At 31.0% G+C, this 21,440-nt stretch overlaps 1 protein-coding gene across 3 annotated transcripts in view; it reads right to left on the reverse strand.

The window, feature by feature from the left end:
* Nucleotides 1-21,440, reverse strand: part of LOC126883997 (zinc finger protein 271-like) — a 140,973-nt gene that overhangs the window by 79,926 nt on the left and 39,607 nt on the right. For all 3 annotated transcript variants that reach the window (XM_050649774.1, XM_050649773.1, XM_050649775.1), the window contains exon 5: nucleotides 21,215-21,331. In XM_050649774.1, coding sequence (XP_050505731.1) covers nucleotides 21,215-21,331 — 117 coding nt within the window. The remainder of the gene's footprint in view (nucleotides 1-21,214; nucleotides 21,332-21,440) is intronic.

The following is a 21,440-nucleotide window of genomic DNA, read 5'->3' on the forward strand; positions in this document are numbered from 1 at the left end:
ACAAATGTATAATATATTAGTTTTATTGTTGTGAGGACAGAAACAAAAAAGTTTATAATATTGTAGTGACTTTTAAATAGTTTTTAAAAGCAACAGGTACGTAATAATTGTTAATGTATCATGGGTATAAACCTACCTATTTGATCTGCCAAAATACATAGTATGTAATACTTTTATTTATATAATTTGATTACCATCAAAATTTCTATCAATATTCACCTAATATATTGTTTTTTTACTCTATGTTTTGTTGTATTTTTTCAATTCTAAATCATTTCAATTCAAAATTAAAATAATTTGATCAATTTTCAAAATATCAAAATATCACAAGTTTAATCCGTTTAGTTAGTCGATCTTCGTAAATAATGACACATAGTGTCCGTGGCTAAGCGGAGAAGGCGAATGAATTCCAATACCAACCGCTCTTATCAGCGCTGGTTCAAGTCCCAATAGAAACTTTCTTTTTTGTTTTTTTTTAATACATTTTATGATTGTAAGTATATTTATTATATAATTGTATTTTCAGAAATTACGTATTTAGTTGAAAAAATTTTCGACAATTAATGTTCAGACATCATTTGTGGCTTGTTTAATGTGTTTGTGTGTGTTTTATTCTTTTATTATTTTAATTTTTGGCACTGTTCTAATAAAAATGTTTGAGAAGTAGTAAGTATAAATTAGTTTAATATTTAAACAAAATATAAATAAAAGTATATTAATTTCGTTTAAATCATATAATAGAAGTATAACTTCTTACGTGAGTACAAAGTACACACACATTCTTTTTTTGATACGCGGGATCCAGACCAATAAGGCATAATACATAAAATGTGTTTTCAGGCAGCAAAATTACAATAATAAATATACTAATTATGTTATAGACAACAACGTTTGTTCAGGAATCTATATTTCTTTGGGGTAGACTAGAGTATGTATGGTTTGTGCTTGACATTGCTCATTGCGCATGTGCCATCTTCGAGTCTGAACGTCCTCCCGCGATCCTATTGGTAAAAATCTCTATCGTAATGAAAATCTGTATCATAATGAAGCTCATGCATTGAGGTAGTGATATCATAATTCGACACCCCCATCGAACAAGGTTGTAAGGTTGATTTTACAGGAGAGGCAAAAAACGAAAACATGGATTTTTAAAAATTTGTAGCGAAATGATTAGACTCTTTTACACTAATGTAATATGACATTTATAACATAATAAGGGATTACTGTGAGATGTATGTTTTGTAATTTTATTAACTATTGAAAATCTTGATTTGATTGAGATACAACCTTGAGATTAAACATGAGTATTCGTAGAAAAAGGTTGTAACTCGCCTAACAACCATTTTACACTCTCCGTGTTAATTATTTTTCCCGTTTAACTATCAAAAGGTTGTATGTTTTGAGGTATTTGCAATATAGCTAGAAGAAAATTAGTTTTTATGGCATATTTAAACAAAATATCAACTCAAAGTTTACACAATTTTAATTGGAAATTATAAATTTTACAATAACAATAATATTCTATCACTATGAAAAAAACATGGTATAAAATATCTTAAATTTTTCGCATGTTTATTGCGTATCTGTAAATATTTACTTTTAAACAATTTTACTTTATTACTTTACTCTTTTACTATTAATATCTACTTCAAAATTAACATGTGTGTCCTTAAATAGGTTAAAATTTAGAATTTGCTTTTGATTTATTTCAGTTACGGATTTAGGCTTGCCTGATGCTTTGGCATATCGTATCATGGTTAACCATTGGTGTGGAGCATACACGAATTAATATTTTTTCTATTTTTCTATAAGGGCATGCATTGAATCACCTTCGTTTTGTGAATGTGCTCTTTTAAAAAATACATGTGTAATGTTAATACATATTAAACTTTTTTACTACATAGAAGTAAGTAGCAAAAACTATTCTATATTTATTTTGTCCACCGCAACTATCAAAAAGGAAAAAAGTCCGTAAATCCTTTTTTACTTTTATTTCGATAAATTGACTTATGAGATGCACCATATGTTTGAATACTTTATACATTAAACATACGTGCAACAAAGTTGTAACTCATTTAAAATCCTTGTTAATCGTCAAGTATAAAGAAAGTAAATATTTAACATAGTGGACAATTCGATGTAAATATCAGGATCGAATTGTTTTCTTATGCACCTTTGTCCGATTCTTCTCGATCGACGATGGTAAATAAATGTTGGAAGTGTGGAGTAAAAATATGGTTTTATTGACAGCTACTGAGTATTACACTATCGATGTTGTTCAGGTAACTTTCTATAATAGACTGCCCTTAATGACAGCTACTGATAATTACACTCTAAGTGACGTAACTTCAAACAATGACTTACGCACTTGTTAACGAGGTAACTATTCTAAATAGTCCCTTAGCAAATTTTATAATCTCACCAAATATTCAGTCATCAATACGCTGCATGAAACAGCAATGAACTTTGAAATCTTTTGAAAGCTTATAACTTTTTAATCGAGGAAACTGTTGCAACATGTACTAGGAGGTACAATTGGAAATGCCACGATTTGGCAATTTATTTAGGTTACAAAAGGTTCACTGGACTCTAATAATTAAACTGTTAATCAATGTTTCACATTTATACACGGTGAAACTATCAAAGTTTAGGAAGTTAAGAATAATGTGAGATTACAAATTAAGGAATTAATTTGAGATTGAACACATAGGGAGTATCTATTCTGCGTTCCGCAGTCACTTTGCAGTGTGGGCAGTATTTCGCAATATAAAACTTATGGAACCTTGCAGCTCAGTGTTGCCGATTTTAGCAGACGAACTTAAAGTCCCTCTAAATAGAATATTCCAGAAGTCCAACACATCTTGATTTGAAAATCTGTGGGTTTTATTATTTTTAAATAATTCATAGATAGGTACTATGAAAGATATTTATACGATATTAAATATATATCATTTGAATATTAACCCTCCGTTAGTCGCTATCGGTGTCACACACCGACGACAGAATTATTCATTCTGGATTTACAAAATAACTGGTTTTTTCTATCGCCACTTTCTGTACCTCCTCCTATCAACTAACCTCGTGTTAGTATACATTCTTACTTGCTTGGGTACAGTTGTGCGAGTTTTATAGCTATTTTCAGTGCAAGACTCCGTAGCGACTAACGGTGTGGTTATTACTTTATTGACATAACTTGCAGTTCAGGTAAAGATTTAGCATCTTATTATTGCAATTTTATCGGTAAGTTTTGGTCAAATCTTATTTATAGATGTCCTTTGAAGCCGAACAAAAACGTTTGTTGGAATTATGAGAAATGGTTGCTAGCGAATATTTTTATATTACAAATAAAAATATGTATATTGTTATACTAGGGTTTTTCATTTTATATCTGTTGTTTTTCAATAAAACATTTTCAAAAATATTTTTCAGTCATTCCTATACACAATATAAAATATTTTTATGAATTTTATAGCAATAACTGTTTTTTTTTAATTGTCGGTCTCTGACACCGTAGCGACTCTTGATGCTTCGTTTATCCTAGCGACTAACGGAGGGTTAATAATAATAATTAGCCTGTGATTAATATTATATTTAATAGTTATTTATGATATAAGTGTTAGAAGTACACGTTTAAGGCACGCATGTGAAAGTTTCGGCCACTCGCTTCGCTCATTCTGCAATTCACATGAGTGCCTTAAAAATGTACTTTTTAACACGCATATCATACAATATTTTTTCTACAAACGTAATTACAGGACCATATCTACAAAAACTTTTACTTGAACTTGACTGACATTCCATTTTTATATTTTTTTGACATTACATCAAAATTGTCTATACGGTCAATACGAACTGCAGTGCCATAAAAATTTTAAAGCACTAGTGCCTTAAAGTAGCATTTTTAACGTTCGTATGGAGTGCTAAAAATTGCATTTTTAACATGGTTGTAGAAAATAATTATTTATGATATAAGTGTTAAAAGTACAATTTTTTAAGGCACGCATGTGAAAGTTTGCAGAATGAGCGAAGCGAAAACGCCATTTAATTAAGTAAACTATTCCTTACAAAGAATGACTGTCGTCGGAAAAAATAAGGGGTAGATTTCATAGTCGGACAATTTAAAAAAATAGTTTTTGAAATTTCAATAACGGGTAATTCTTCTGTCAAAAATACCTACAATCGGTTACTATCGATATCTTTCGAATTATCTCAAAATCATTTAGGTACCTCACTGTAATACATTGCCATTTAAGTTTATTATAGTCCAAGCTATAGAGACTAAAAACTGTCACTTTTGACAATAATTCATAATAAATTGCAATCGTAACTTCAAATTTAAACTAATCGATTTATTTTGGCAGCAAATTATTTCTAACCATGTGACATATTACATTATACAGGGTGTCCCGAAAAGATTGGTCATAAATTATACCACAGATTCTGGGGTCAAAAATAGATTGATTAAACCTAACTCACCTTAGTCACCCAACTCAGTACAAATGTGCACATAAAAAGGTTACAGTCCTTTGAAGTTACAAAATGAAAATCAATTTTTTTCAATATATCGAAAAAAATTAGGAGATTTTTTATTGAAAATGGGCATGTGGCATTCCTATGGCAGGAACATCTTTGAAAAAAATTATAGTGAAATTTGTGCACCACATAAAAATTTTATGGGGGTTTTGTTTCCTTAAACCCCCCTAAACTTTTGTGTATGTTTCTATTAATTGACTATTAGTTAAAGACAATGTTTTTAAAACTTTTTTGCCTCTCAGTACTTTTTCGAAAAGTCAGTTTTTATCGAGATATTTTGAAGATTTTTCAAATCCACCACATATTTGTATATGGTTAAGTACGATTATGGAGACTTGGTAATAATATGAAAATTTATTTATGATTTACATTTTTAGGTTTATTTTGAACCATATTAAACAAGAAGCCACATCTCGATAAAAGGTCGCTTATCGACAAAATACTATAGCCCAATCAAAGAACAATCTGACCCCAAAAAAAAATAAAGGAAGGATGAAAATTTGGGAATAGGTAGTTGAAATTGTCTATTATTATATAAGAAAAAGTTTATAATTCTACATCCCCTCTATTTTACAAAAATGGAGGGGAATACCCCCCTCTCGAAGGTGAAAAATATACATTCAAAATAAGTCCGGAATTGGATAAAATGACTAATTCTAAGCAACTTTTGTTCTATGCAGTTTTTTCCCTAAGTCAATACTTTCCGAGTTATTTGCAAGTGAATATGTTCATTTTTAACAGAAAAAAACATGTTTTTGGATGGTTTTTCGGAGATAACTCAAAAAGTAAGTATTTCAGCGAAAAAAATATTCTTAGCAAAAATATAGCTTATACAAAACTGAAAAAATGGTGTGTTCTTGAGGTCTGTAGACCAAGTAGAAGCAGAGTTGTAGCTAATGAAAAGTAGGTTTTTCTACATCAAATTCCAAATCGAATATTTCAATGTAAAATAACCCAAAAACGGAGTATTTTACGGGAAAAATTGATTTTAACTTTTTTAAAGTCCACTAGGAAGAATTTCCTAGTGGACTGCCTGTCAGCTCTTGTAACATAATGACCTAATTTGTTACCTTTGACCCACTTACAACGTGTGGGAGTCATATGTTATCCTAGGGCCATATCCTTAGGGATTATATCCATCCTTTGGAATTTGCTATGTTAGCATTTTGATGTGACTTTTAGTCCATTTTTGAAAGGCTTTGACCTTCGTATTTTTTGGTTGGCTCACCATGTTCTTGCAACACTGATGATGCTCTTTTTAGAGCGAAAACGTTCTGTTCGATGTTTGTAGCCCTATAGGGCTTTTTAAAATAATATACCTTTTACCAAGACCAAAATTTTTTATTAAATTTTATTTTTTAAAGTGTTTAAAAAAAAGGTTTATTTTTGTTTTTTTTTTTAAACTTGTAACATTAAGAGTAAGTGAGTTACGCTCAAAAAATTGTTGGTCCCTTTTATTTTTTGGTAAAAAAATCGCGAAAATCACCCCCTAATTAGCATCACATATAAATTTGAACATTACCACTTCACAAATTACTTTGTCTATATATGATTTATATGATCTGTAAGTTTCATCGGTTCAAAGTGCTTCGTTTTGAAAAAGCTGTAGTAAAAATGGATTGAACGAGTAACCTATCACGAGTTTAGTCAAATTTTGAACAGCTATAGCATAACCAATTTTTGTCTAACAAGAAAACAAAAAATCAAAATTATTCAGAAAAGCAAAATGTACATTTTATTACTCTTTGAGATTTTTGGTATTCCCAATTGTTTTTAAGTTAATTCCATAAACAATTAAGATTTTTTTCAAAATTAAAAAAAAATGTGTTATTTTAAACCCAATTTTTTTCATAACTGAGCACTTTGAACCAATGAAACTTATAGATAATATAAATAATACATAAGTAAAGTAACTTGTGAAGCGATAACGATTAATTTTATTTGGGAAGCTAATTAGGGGGTGATTTCCCGATTTTTGTACCAAAAAATAAAAGAGACCAACAATATTTTGAGCGTAACTCACTTATTTTAATGTTAAAAGTTTTTTTAAAAAACAAAAATAAACATTTTTTTAAACACTTTAAAAAAGTTGTAATGAATTTTCCCCAAAAAGAGCTCTCGTTTTTTGGTTATTTCATATTGAAATATTCGATTTGAAATTTGACGAAGAAGAACATACTTTTCATTAGCTACAACTCTGCTTCTACTGAGACCTCACGCGTACACCATATTTTTCAATTTTTTATAAGCTATACTTTTACTAAGAATATTTTTTTACTTACTTTTTGAGTTATCTGCGAAAAACCGTCCAAAAACATGTTTTTTTTTTTGTTAAAAATGAACATATTCACTCGCAAATAACTCGAAAAGTATTGACTTAGGGAAAAAACTCTATAGAACAAAAGTTGCTTAGAATTAGTCATTTTATCCAATTCCGGGCCTATTTTTAACGTATATATTTTCACTCCCGAGAAAATATTTTTCACCCTGTATTTCCCAATTTTTGTAAAATGGAGGGGATGTAGAATTGTAAACTTTTTCTTATATAATAATAGACAATTTCAACTACCTATTCCCAAATTTTCATCCTTCCTTTATTTTTTTGGAGGTTTTCGTAAAATTTTGTGTTTCCTGATCGGGCTACTAAGAGGCAAAAAAAGTTTCAAAAACACTGTGTTTAACTAATGGTAGCACAATAATAGTTTAATTGGAACGTACACAAACATTTGGGGGGTTTAAAGGAACAAAACCCCCATAAAATTATTTTGTAAACAAATTAAAAAGGAAGCCGTATCTCGATAAAAACTGGCTTATCGAAAAAATATTAAGAGGCAAAAAAAGTTTTAGAAATATTGTGTTTAACTAAAGGTGCCACAATAATAATTTAATTGGAACGTACACAAAAGTTGGGGGGGGGGGGGTTTAAGGGAACAAAATCCTATAAAATTTTTATGGAGTGTACAAATTTCAGTGTTGTTTTTTTAATATGTTCCTGCCATAAGAATGCCACATGTTAATTTTCAATAAAAAATCTCTAAGAGTTTTCGATATATGACAAAAAATCGATTTTCGTTTTGTAACTTCAAGGGGCTGTAACTTTTTTTGTGTGCAGTATTGTATATAGGTAAGTGAGGTTCAATCAACCTATTTTTAACCCCAGAATTTGTGATATAATTTATGAACAATCTTTTCGGGACACCCTGTACATTTCATTTGTAGAAAGAAAAAAATTACGATATACAATTTTAATAAATCATAATTTATTTAGGTGCCCTTCTTCAATCTAGCCCCTTTTAACTCAAAAAGTCTTATATCACGAAGAATTATATACAATATATATTAAATTAAACAAAAATGTTGTTGCTTAGTAAAAAATTCTTCTAATTAAATAAATTATTAGAAGAATTTTTTACTAAGCAACAACATTTTTGTTTAATTTAGTAATATTTTGTATTTTAACAACGACACCCGATTTGGGCGTCCAACATTAATAAAATAATTTTTTTAGTAAATTTGTAGCTTATTTCCCATTAAAAATAGTTAACTATAAAAATGCCACAAGGAAATAGCTTCAGAATAAAATTAAAATCTTTCGATTTTTAAATATGTTAACGTTTTACTTATTTTCCCCCTTTCAAATAGAAAATTACTGCTTTGTTACAAGGGTCATGTTAGATCTGGTTAGGTGTAGTTAGATAAGGTTTATTAAGGCTATGGGTACATATTCGCATAATATTTTACGGCTATCCCTACTTTTTCTGTCTTTACACGGCAAATTACGTGTAGTAAAATTCACACTGGTATGGGTATGTAAACATTACTATCACTTGACAATGTCATGATTAACTTTAAAGAGATGGCTTTCGAATGTTCCTGGGTAACTGCTAATTGTATAATTGCAAATTATTAATTCAGTTAATAAATGTGATTATTTCATTCATAGGAGATTCTGACCAATAGAAAGCTACAGAAGTCTGAATTAAATCGATAATTTTTGATAATCTCCCGTCGTTAAGCATATTACGTCAGATGCCCTTCGTTGCTACCAAAAAATACATTCAGTGACATTAATGACAAATGTTTTAAAAATTATAAAAGTGATGACTTTCAACCGTCAAATACATATTTATAACAACTGTGTGTTTAATTGCACTAATTTGTACTTACATAAATAAATTACAATAAAATTTTGGTTTTGAGCAGTTTTATTCATGAAATAATCGCAACAAATTGCACTCGAACTATAAAATTAATATAGAATTTTTGCCCTCGTGACACTTTGACATAATTTCACTCGCCTTCGGCTCGTGAAATTAAAACTGCCAAAGTGACACTCGGGAAAAATTCAATAATTTTAGAGCTCTTGTGCAATTACTACTGATCATTTTTTCACTAACTATGTATTCAGTGATTGTAATAATTTATTTGTACAACAAATACTAATACTCAATCGACAAAAGAGGAAAAGTGTTAAGTGATTTTTTAATAATATATTGTTACTATGGAAAGCTTACAATTTTGAACATCTTAACAACAAAATACTTGGATCTTCGGTCACAGAATATAATATATTATCCTGATGTATTCTCTGCTTGGATCTTCCACAAATAATAACACAATAACTTTTTATTATTAAGTTCACGTCTTAAATCAATTATTTATCAACTACACGATATCAAAATATTCCCGATGCCATTTCAAATATTTAAAATTGTCACTGATTTCAGTGTCTGACTGACAATGTTCTATTCGGCTGAGTGCGTTGTAAGACACAGATAGATTTGGAAAATATTACCACGACATTGTGTACATTTTTTTCGAATCCTGAAAAAAGCAATAAATATTTTTGAAAAATTTAAATACAGAATGAAAGACTAAATTATTACCGAGGGCCGAAAGTCCCTTAGAATAAATAAAAAGTTTATTTTGGATCAAATATTTGAAATTAAAAATCACACTAAATTTTCTCTTAGTTTTTTACCCCTGTAACTTATTAAAATAAACATTATAGAAGTTCTCAGGGACTTTCGGCCCTCGCTAAAAACGTAATCTTTCATTCTGTGTTTAAATTTTTCAAAAATACTTATTAGTTTTCTCAGGATTCGAAAAAAATGAATCCCCATTTAAATAGCATTGCAGCCGAAAATACGTACCCATCCTCTTAATATTATAGTTATTTATGATTATATATAATATTATGTATTTTAATAAATAAATTCTGTGGGATTCCCAGACAGACTTTAACGGTTGGGAACACATTTTATGTATTTCATGGTTATGTAATGTCACTAATTTCCGAAATTAAAACAAACATACCCGAAACCATGTTGCCATATAGATGACAAAAGATAATTTTCACATGAAAATATGGATTCTTGTCCATTTAAGCGTACCATTGATTTGGAATATTTATGCGAACCTCTAAACTTGGCAACTTTTTTTGAGAAATTTGTAGATCGACGCATTTTTAAACAATTTCTTGTTATTTGGGCGTTGCCTGCTGCATCATATCATACAAAGTTGTAATAAAGCGCAGTGGGTGTGACCAATTTTATGGAAAGCCACGATTTGTCGTTAAATAAAGGTGAAGTGAGACAAAATGATGTGTAGGTGTTACGAAAGTAAGTTAATAACGGTTAAGTGTAATAAAATTAATGATAAAGCAGGCAAAAGATATGATCTATTTAATCTACACAAGAAAGTAAAAGAAATGGCAGGGCTAAGAAAACAAAATCTCACTGGTGCACTTCTGGATAGACACGGGATTACTATAACACAGACCGATGAGAAAGTACAACGCTGGGCAGAATACATAGATGAACTGTTCGATGATGAAAGAGGAGACCTGGAAAACATAGAACTTACTTCAGAAGAAATAGGTCCAGGTATCACAAAAGAAGAAATAGCACACCAAATACCCTTGAATCAAATTTATAGCTCAGGCGTATTACCCAAAGAATGGTTAACGTCGTTTTTTGTTTGTCTCTCCAAAAAGAAAAACGCAAGAGAATGTGCCGATTACCGCACCATCAGCTTGATCTCCCATGTGCTGAAGTTGCTACTGAAAGTCATCCATAACCGAATATATCATGAACTGGAAATAGATATTAATGATACACAATTTGGGTTTCGCAAAGGCCTAGGGACGCGTGAAGCTCTTTTCTCACTTAATATCCTAATACAAAGGTGTCTAGACGTCAATCAAGATATATATCTCTGTTTTATTGACTATAATAAAGCTTTAGATAAAGTACGACATGAACAATTAATGAATGTCCTAAAATTAAAAAAGATAGACTACAATGACCTCAGGATCATATCTAATTTATACTATAAGCAGCGAGCAAAAGTACGTGTTAACGAACAGTTGTCAGAGGAAATTGAAATTAGACGTGGGGTGAGACAGGGATGCGAATTGTCGCCAGTTCTCTTTAATGCATACTCGGAAGAGATCCTCTTGAAGGTGAAACAGCTGGAATAAAGGTTAACGGAGTTCCCATTAACAACATTAAATATGCGGATGACACTGTCGTCTTAGCCGAAAATATTGAAGATCTTCAGAGACTGGTTAACAGAATTGCAATATATAGCCAATAATACGGTCTAACAATGAACATCAAGAAGACAAAATTTATGAGAATATCCAAATAAAACTCAAAGAAACAACGAGAATCTCCTCATAAACGGAAGTAATGTCGAACGAGTAGACCAATATGCATATCTTGGAACAATGATCAACTCCACAAATGATTACTTCCAGGAGATTAAAATTAGAATAGAAAAGGCTAGAGCGAATTTTAACAAAATGAGAAAAGTGCTCTGCACAAGAGATCTAAGGTTAGAGCTGAGAGTAAGGTTGGCTAGGTGCTACGTTTTCTCGACTCTGTTTTACGGAATGGAAGCTTGGACCTTGAATGCGGCATCAATGAAAAAACTTCAATCATTCGAGATGTAGGTATATATAGTCTAGGCGCCAGAGGGGTCACCGTGTCATATTCAATTCTGATGGAAAAAAGTCAACGGTTTCTTATGGATTTTTGGCTGCTGATTACGAATTTCGAGGGGGGATTGCGATCCAAGTGGTCAAAAAATTGTTATAAACAATTTAATTGTTTATAAATTGTTTATAAGGCTCTGGCTCATAAACTAAAAGAGATAAAAAAATGTTTCAAATAAAATTTGTTCCTTAATAAAAAACGAAGAAATAACCGTTTACTAAACTTAAATCCGACAATTAGAACTCAAGATATTGTAAAATTAGTGCACAATGCAAATTGCAAAATAAGTATTTTTCGAAGCTTTATCGATTGTAACTCGGCTTCTACGCATGAAAATGTGCCTTAGAAGGTGTCTTTTTAAAGCTTAATTAACAGGCTTCCAAACAAAGTTTGTTAAATTACTTGAGATCTTCATTTGTTTTAAAGTTATACCCGTTTGAAGTTACAATTTTCTTAAAAATATTGTACATTCATTTGTTTATAAGGGTTTTAAGCAAATTTGAGCTATAAACATTTATACTTTAATGAACAATTATGATAGAAAAACTCAAAAGGAACAATTTGAGGTTATGAAAATGTTCATAACTTTATTTTTGGCCAAGATGTCGATATTTTAATGGCGCGCTATGAGGCGCACGATCGGCTCACCGCGTAAAGGTTCACGCGCTAACTTCTTGATGCAAATTATAATTTCTATGTATACATACGTTATCTTCGTTTTTCATTTTTGAAGATCCTAATAAAATTTTATCATATAATTCTTATAATTAAATCATCATACTGTACCTCCTATCACCTTTTATTCTATTTACTTTGTCTTCTATTTTTTGCACTAAATGAGAAAAAACATTAAAAACTAATATTTCAGAAGTATAACTAAACAGTAAGTAGTAAGTTGATATTATTTATTAATACTATTTTTACAAACATTTTTTTTCATGCATCTGCAAATCTGCATAGAGATATACAGGGAATATCAGCTTTTTTACATCTGCATAAGTTCTTAGCGAAATTTTAACAGTTAAATGGTGGTACAAGTCTTTTCTTGTAGGCAGTAAAACTAAAACTTTTGAGGCTTCAGAGTCTAATTATCTATATGATATCCATATAAAGTGGATCTAGTTCTTTTGCAGCATCATCAAGGCCCGTCAATTGTGTGTATGCCGCCACATCATAAATGCTCGTTTTATATGCAATGATGAACTAGATCCATTTTTATATGGATATCACATATATTGACTCATTTGCATGCGTAGAAGCCGAGTTACGATCGATAAAGCGTCGAAAAATAGTAAGCTCAAATTGTTCTTTTGAGTTGTTTTATCATTATTGTTAATTAAAGTATAAATGTTTATAGCTCAAGTTTGCTTGAAACCTTTATAAACAAATTTTTTTAAGAAAATTATAAATTCAAACGGGTATAACTTTAAACCAAATGAAGATTAAATAATTTAACAAACTTTGTTTGGAAGCCTCTTAATTAAGCTTTAAAAGGACACCTTATAAGGCTCATTTGCATGCGTAGAAGCCGAGTTACGATCGATAAAGCTTCGAAAAATACTTATTTTGCAATTTGCAATTTGCATTGTGCACTAATTTTACAATATCTTGAGTTCTAATTGTCGGATTGTCGAAGTTTAGTAAACGGTTATTTCTTCGTTTTTTATTAAGGAACACATTTTATTTGAAACATTTTTTTTTTATCTCGTTTAGTTTATGAGCCAGAGCATTATAAACAATTTATAAACAATTAAATTGTTTATAACAATTTTTTGACCACTCGGATCGAAATCCCCCCTCTAAATTCGTAATCAGCAGCCAAAAATCCATAAGAAACCGTTGAGTTTGTCCATCAGAATTGAAAATGACACGGTGACCTCTATTTGGCGCCTAGACTATATAGAAGAATTCTGAAAATATCATGGAAAGAACACGTCACAAACAAAGAGGTTCTGAGAAAGATGAATCAAGAAATGGAAGTCTTAAATACAATCAAAACCAGAAAATTGGAATATCTCGGACATATTACACGTAGAGAGAGATACAACTTGCTCCAACTCATTACGCAAGGAAAGATTCAAGGAAAAAGAAGCATAGGGAGACGCAGAATATCGTGGCTGCGCAACGGACAGCTATCGACAAAGAAAGGGACCTTTTTGGAAGCGAGTGAACTGCTGACAGAGGAAATAATTATGTTGGTGGCAACTTTATTACATTTAACGCCACGAATTTGGCTTTGGACTCTGGAGGGACGTTTGGACCACCATTCCCAAGTATGGAATAAGGCAAGACCATTTCGTAAGTTATCTTGCCGAATTTTACTTCAGAAGAAGATTTCCTGATTGGAAGAAGAGGATGCATGCATTTTTTTTATTGTTATCAGCATCAACCACTCTGGGTTATTAGCTGTACTGTCATTGATACATGGTTACTTAAATCTAATAGCATTTTGATTATTACATAAGTTCACATTTAGGTAACAATATCATAATTTACAAATTAAGAATGGGGTTTATAAAATGTTAACAGTGGTTATAGTTTGCTTAAAACATTAATGTCTTTCAAATAATTAAACAAATGTGTAAGCTTACAGTGTGATCCTAAGACTGCTTTTATATTGAGAGGTATGGAGTGTTTTTGTCTTTCATTAAGATATTTAGGACATTATTAATATATGTGTTACATTGATGTCGCAATTACACAGGTCACAAATAGGGCGATCTGACTTAGAGATTAGGTAGCTGTGAGAAAGTCTGCTATGCCCTATGCGTAAACGATTTAGCTTCACAAACAGCTGGCGATTTAGGTCTATCTCACACCAAGGTTCAATTGAGGGCTTTATTGTGTGTAGAGATGATTGTGAAAGATTCCATTCGTTTTCCCATTCTTTAAGGAATGGTGTGTAATCGGAAACAGGCACTAAGTTCACTAACACTGAAGACGCACTGTGTATTGCTTCTCTGGCATGGAAATCTGCTTTTTCGTTTCCTTGAAGTCCAATGTGTGATGGAACCCATATAAAGCTTACTTGCTGCATCGTGTTCTTCAGTAAATGTAATTGTTCTTTTATTAAAATACTTATAGGATTACTTGTATATAACTGTTCTATCGTATGTAATGCACTGAGAGAGTCGGTAATTATGACAGATTTTGGAATTTTTTGAGTACGAATGTGAATGAGGGCTTGCAGAATTGAATATAGTTCTCCAGAGTAAATACTGCAAGTGGAAGATAATTTAAATTGTAATATAGTGTTTGAATCTACAACTGCCGATCCCACACCATCAGCAGTCCCAGATGAATCTGTATAAATATAACAATGATCTGGGAAAGAAGCAAGTATGTTGAGAAAAGATTGATTAATTGTTGCATGGGGGGTATCAAGCTTATTGTATTTAGAAAGAGTTAGATCACATAGGAGGAAAGGTCCAGGGCGGAGGAGTAACTGTATTTGTCTGATTAAAATTTTGGGAATTGAATATTACTGAGAGAGAGATATTTTCTGATTCTCTCGCAAAAGGGGGGGTTAGTTCTTTTTTTATTTACATAAGTTTCTTTGAAACGTTCTGCAATAGTGTGGTGGAAAGTGGGATGCGATTCTATTGCATATATGGATGATGCGTAGGCTAATGACAAGTACATTCTTCGGAAATTTAAAGGTGGTTCTCCGGTTAAACATTGTAAACTATTAATGGGGCTAGTACAGAATGCTCCTGTGGCTATTCTTAATGCTGTATTTTGTATGACTTCTAGTTGAGCAAGAAGTGTCTTCTTTGCAGATGAGTATACAATTGATCCATAATCAAGTTTGGATCGTACTAGAGATTTGTAAATAAGAATCAAACTTTTACAATCTGAACCCCAATTACGATTGCACAGTGTACGCATTAAATTGAGACCAGATTGACAGGATTGTTTAATGTGCATAATGTGGTACTTCCAAGATAGTTTTTTATCAAAGATCATTCCTAGAAATTTTAAGTGTTCCACATAAGTTAAGTTGTTTCCATATAACTGAAGATCTGGAGTTGCAGACTGCCGTTTTTTTGAAAATAAAATACATTTAGTTTTGGTTGTAGAGAATTGCAATCCTACAGCTTTCGACGAGTTTTCAAGGTGATTTAATGCACATTGTAAATTTTTCTGTATAGAAAGAATATTTTTTCCTCTTGAATATATAACTAAATCGTCGCAATCTCCGCTTTAACAAGTTGTGGAAAGTTTTCTAAGATTTTGTTTATTGCTACTAAGAATAGTGTTGAACTAATAACAGATCCTTGAGGGTTCCATTTGTTTGGTCTTTAGTGCTGGATAGTGTAACATTTATCTTAACCTTAAATTGTCTCTTACTAAGAAAATTTTGAATGAAATATAGCATGTTACCTTTGACGCCCCACTGACTTAGTGTGTTAAGAATGTCGTATCTCCAAGCCATGTCAAACGCTTTTGTTATATCGAAAAAAAAAAAAACCGCAAGACATTCCTGTCCAATTGCAAACGATTCATTTATCTCGGATTCTAGGTCAATTAAATTATCTATAGTGGATCTGTTCCTGCGAAAGCCGCTTTGTTCATTGATTATTAATTTATTATTTTCCAAAAACCACCTTAGTCTATTATTCACCATTTTTTCCAAGATTTTACACATTGTGTTGGTAAGCGAAATTGGCCTATAGGATTCGGGATCAGTTCGTGGTTTATTTGGTTTTAGTAATGGACTATTATCGCCTGCGTCCATTTTGTGGGAAACTCATTATTAGTCCAACCAAATTCTGTTGTATAGGTTAAGAAGATATTGTTTTCCATTATCTGATAGATTTTGTAAGAAACTAACAGGAATATCGTCTGGTCCTGGCGCCGATTTTTTGCTGGTACTTAAAGAGTGATTAAGCTCTTCCATGGTAAATGTTATATTAAGAGGATTATTTTCAATGCAATTAAAATCTATTAATTCATTTTCCGAAATCATCTTGGTATTGATAAATTCTTTAGAAAAGTTGTTATTGCTGGAGTTCATTTCAAATTGTTTTGCTAATAAATCTGCTATTTCGTTATTAGATGTTACTATCTGTTTGTTATTGCACAGAAATGGAATCTTTTTATAGGTATTACTTCCAGATATTTTTCTAACTTTTTCCCATACGGTGCTTATAGGCATAGTGGAGTTAATAGAGGACATAAATTCTTGTCAAGATTTTTTTCTGTTCTTTTTAGTTATATATCTAGCTTGAGCCCGTAACTTCTTATATTCTATAGTATTTTCAAGTGTTTTGTGACGTTTCAATTTGTTAAAGGATTTTTTATATTTCTTTATTATATCAGTACACTCTGCGTTCCACCATGGTAATGAATTTCTTTTATGTAGAGTTTGTGTTTTACCTATATGATTTTCACCGGCAAGATGGATTAAAGATATAAACGAATTCAAAAGTTCATCTATATGATGATTTTCGGTGACTTCTTTTAAGCTATGGCAGTTCGGTGACTTCTTTTAAGCTATTTGAATATACTTTTTGAATAAATACCAATCGGCTTTCTTTAGATTCCATTTTGGAATTGGGGTTGTATTAGTATCTTCATAATTACTGTTAAAAGAGACTTTAATAGGATAATGATCACTTCCAAATAAAAACGGAATTACATCCCATGAAAACTTTGCTGACAGTACAGGATCACATACTGACAGGTCGATAGCTGATGAAGTACCTGTATGAATATTATATCTTATTGATTGTCCATCATTCAGTACGTTTAGGTTTTTTGAGGTAATTATGTTTTCCTAAAATTTTGCCCTTGGAATTTATTCCAAGAGATTGGATTATTGGATATTGGATTATGGCTGTTAAAATCACCAACGATTATTCTGGGAGTGGGAATCTGATCTAATACATCTGAAATATCTGCTTCTGTGATAGGTAAGTCAGGTGGAATATAAATATTACAGATATTCATTTTTTGTGGAAAGGACACTGATACTCCTACTACTTCTAAATTACTATTGATTACTAATGCTTCTGATTCATATTTTTTGTTAACATACGTAACAACTCCTCCACTAGCGATATTTGCGTTGTCTCGGTTTTTATGGAAACAAGAATAATTCTTCATGTCATAACTATGATATCCTTTAAAGTTTGTTTCTTGTAAACATATTATTGATGGTGAGATTATTGAACATAAATGTTTCAGCATTTCTAAACGGGGGTAAAACCCGTTAACATTCCATTGTAGTATCGATTCGAAGATTTTAGTTTATTTCTGGAGCTGAATTTGTCGAACAATCACTATCTTGATAAGCGGGATCGTCTAACATTTTTTCGATTTTGTTTATTAATTTAGTGCATTTGGTTTTCATGCTTTTTTCTGTACAATATGGCTTAATTGTTGTTAACATGTAAATAAAGTTGGGTATATCCGTTGTGTATGTTTGTAATAAACTAATGGGATCAGTCGAGCTAGTATAATTTTCAAAAAAGCCAAGTGTTTGTTCATATGTTAAGTTAAAATTATTTGACGTATCGTGAAATACTGTTTTTGTTGGCATCATTATTTCCTGAATTGATCTGGTAGATTCAGTTTGCTTTTTTTGTTTCTTTTTGGTTTGTGTTGGTTTTTTATTTAATTCTTCAGTGGGAGATGGAGTAGTATTAATTTCCGAAATTGTTCTCTTATTGGTCGTTGACTGATCCTTAGATATACAATTAGTTTCCATAATTAATAATTAATTAGTAATAGCATTAAATTAATATCTGTTTGTTGGTTAAGTGAAGGTTCGGCACTAGAATTACTGACTGGACGATTTGGTTCCATTTCTAGGGGTGATGGAATAGACTTGGGGGATTCTTGTGGTTGTTGTTGTATTGGTTGTTGTTGTATTGGTTGTTGTTGTATTGGTTGTTGTTGTATTGGTTGTTGTTGTATTGGTTGTTGCGGTTGGTGTTGGATATGAGAGGAATCATTTTGTTGATTATGATTTGAACAATTTGCTGCAATGTGACCTGTGTTCTTACAGATAAAACATGAAGGTTTATCTAAACTTAAATATATGCGATACGAAGTTTGATCATATGCCATTAAGAAAGAAGAGGGAAGGTCTATATCTACAAGTGGTTGAATATAAGTTTGTCTTCTAAAACTGAGGACGTGTTGAAATTCTGGAAGTTGACTACCGATTCTAAGGAAGGTTAAAGGTGACATTAATTTAAGACCGAATTTGGTTAACTCATTCTCTATTAGAATATGTGGAATAGAAGGGCAAACACCCGATAGTAACAGTCTTTCGTTTGGAGTTATCAATTTTCGTGCTTTTAGATTTTCGCCTTTTATTGTTATTTCTGCTGGACCGGACATAAATTTTTCCACCAGGGATTCGCTGGAGAGATAAATACATATTCTGTTATTTGATAGCCTCGATGAAAATAAAATATTCCGTGGATGAACAACTTCACCAAGTGCTATTAAGTACTCTTCTATTTTAGTATCAGGTAGCGAATTAAATAAAATTGCTTGCAGCTTTGAAGGAAATTGAATTGAAGAAGCATTGTTAAGCACAGTTGAATATGAGGTTTTGGTATCATTTGGTATACTCATTAGTAATTATGAACCAGTTTCAGAACCAGAACTAATTCCGAGAACTGGCCTTTCGGCCGTCACTTAACCTTACAAACGGTATGCTTTGTAATGTTTTGAATAAATAAATAATAAAAACTCACTGGTTTATTCCGTAAGGTAACTGCACTATATACTATTACTTTTTGCTTATTTTCAAGTTTATTTGGATATAAACTACTTGAAAAAAGATGATTTTTTGGGACTGAAATGTAAACACAGTTTGTGTTACCATGTTCAGGACCGGACCGATGCATGCATTCTTTACCGCTACTGCATCGTTATATCCATATCCATCAAGCTATCAAGATTGCATCCATCTGTTTAACGTAATTTTCATTACATTTTTAGATATTTAATGGTTAAAACCAGCAACACTGTCAAATGTAACGGAAATTTGACTTCTATGCGCCAGGGCCTCGATTCTGACCCTTCCCTTCGTTATTGAACGTATTCGCTTCGTATACTAAACAGATACAAAACGAATACGTTCTATAACGAAGCGATGGGTCAAAAATCGAGGCCCAAGGTTGTTTCGTTTTAAACATTTTGTTTTAAACATTTGTTTATGTTTAAAACAGTTTTTATTTAAAACACGTTTAAACAAGCGGTTTTTTTTTTTCATTTTCTTTATTAAAATAATAAATAAATATGAAAAAAATTCTCAAATACATTATACAAACTTTTTAACATACATATTATTTATTTATTAATAACCGAAACTTAACAAAAATTGGAAAACTTTTTGCAAAATAATTTTAATAAATTTCTCGAAACTGTTCCAGTCTCATAGTGATCTTGTAATCTAAAATTATTAATCTGATATCTGATCAGTCACGTCATCACTGATGCAATTAAACTCTTTAAAATTGAAACCAACTTAGCAGCTTTGACATTGCCTAGCCGATTACGTAGTTTGGAATGGTAAACCGTATATTGAGAACAGTCTTGCTATGTTGGCTGACGATGCATTAGCTGTGTGGAGCTGTTAAGCGAGTTCCAATGCTGTAGTATTTATATTTTTCATAGAACGCGACCATGTCTATGGTATCGCATTCTCAATTAAATGTGTCGAAAACATATATGGTCTAACCATATACTAAAGGGTACACACTTTGCCTGGTAATTAATAATAATTGGCAATGCTTCTGAATGATAATTTATAATGAATGGATGATAAGTTTATTTCCACTAAAGCGCTTATCAAACAAATTTGTCAAAAAATGAGCTGGGGTCATTTCCATTCGATCCTTCGTATCACATACAAAAATTCGTCATGTAACACCACACAATAACTTACAGTAGTTGGCGTTATTAACTTACAATAGTCTGGGGTTCCCCAGGTAATAGCTCCTAAGAGCAATTGGTTTTCTTATCTACATATTATGTTAAAGAAAAGTTAAAATCAAAGTTATTAAGTTTTATTTTATTTTTAACATAAAATTTAAAATAAAAATAAAACATGTTTAAAACAAAAAAAAAATGTTTAAAACAAAAAAAAAACATGTGTTTTGTATGAAATTAAAAAAAAATGTTTTTTTTTTCAAAAATGTTTTATTTTATTTTTAACATAAAATTTAAAATAAAAATAAAACATGTTTAAAACAAAAAAAAAAAAAAACGTTTAAAACAAAAAAAAACATGTGTTTTGTATGAAATTAAAAAAAAATGTTTTTTTTTTCAACCCTGCTAGGCGCCTGTCAGATATGTTGTATTGAACTATTAAAAAACTTTATTATTTTAACCAACATTGCGTATTTTAATTGTAAAAATCAGTTATATTATTATGTTGCAGTTACGTTTTTTTATTAAGACATAATAAGTACATACCTTTGTAGCCTTTTCACGTAATTTTTTTTTAAACATTATTACATTTTTTTGATTTTTTAAAATTTTATCTTAATTTTTAGGCACCTTTACTGGTTTTCCCCAAAGAAAACAGTAACATTTGAGAATTTTTTCACTTTTTAGGCTAAGTTCGTAAAAAATCGGCATTTTCAAGGTCTACCCTTTTTCGAAATTTTTACCAAAAATAGGTTCGCCCTATACCTTAAATATTTAATTCTTTATCTCACCTGCAATATCTTCGTTTTTGAACTCTCCAAGATCAAGGGAGGTAGACAGCTGATTCTCTATGGATCTTGGATCATCTTCAAGCAACTCGTCTCTAATTTCTGCTTTCACTATCATATCTTAAAACAATTTGAATTACACAAAGTGTTAAGTACTAATTTCACTCACCGGCACAATTAACCGCCCACCTTGTATTTCTTTCAATTTGCAGAAATTGCCAACCTTGGA

Source organism: Diabrotica virgifera, chromosome 4 (genome assembly GCF_917563875.1).
Source record: "Diabrotica virgifera virgifera chromosome 4, PGI_DIABVI_V3a".
NCBI lineage: Eukaryota > Metazoa > Arthropoda > Insecta > Coleoptera > Chrysomelidae > Diabrotica > Diabrotica virgifera.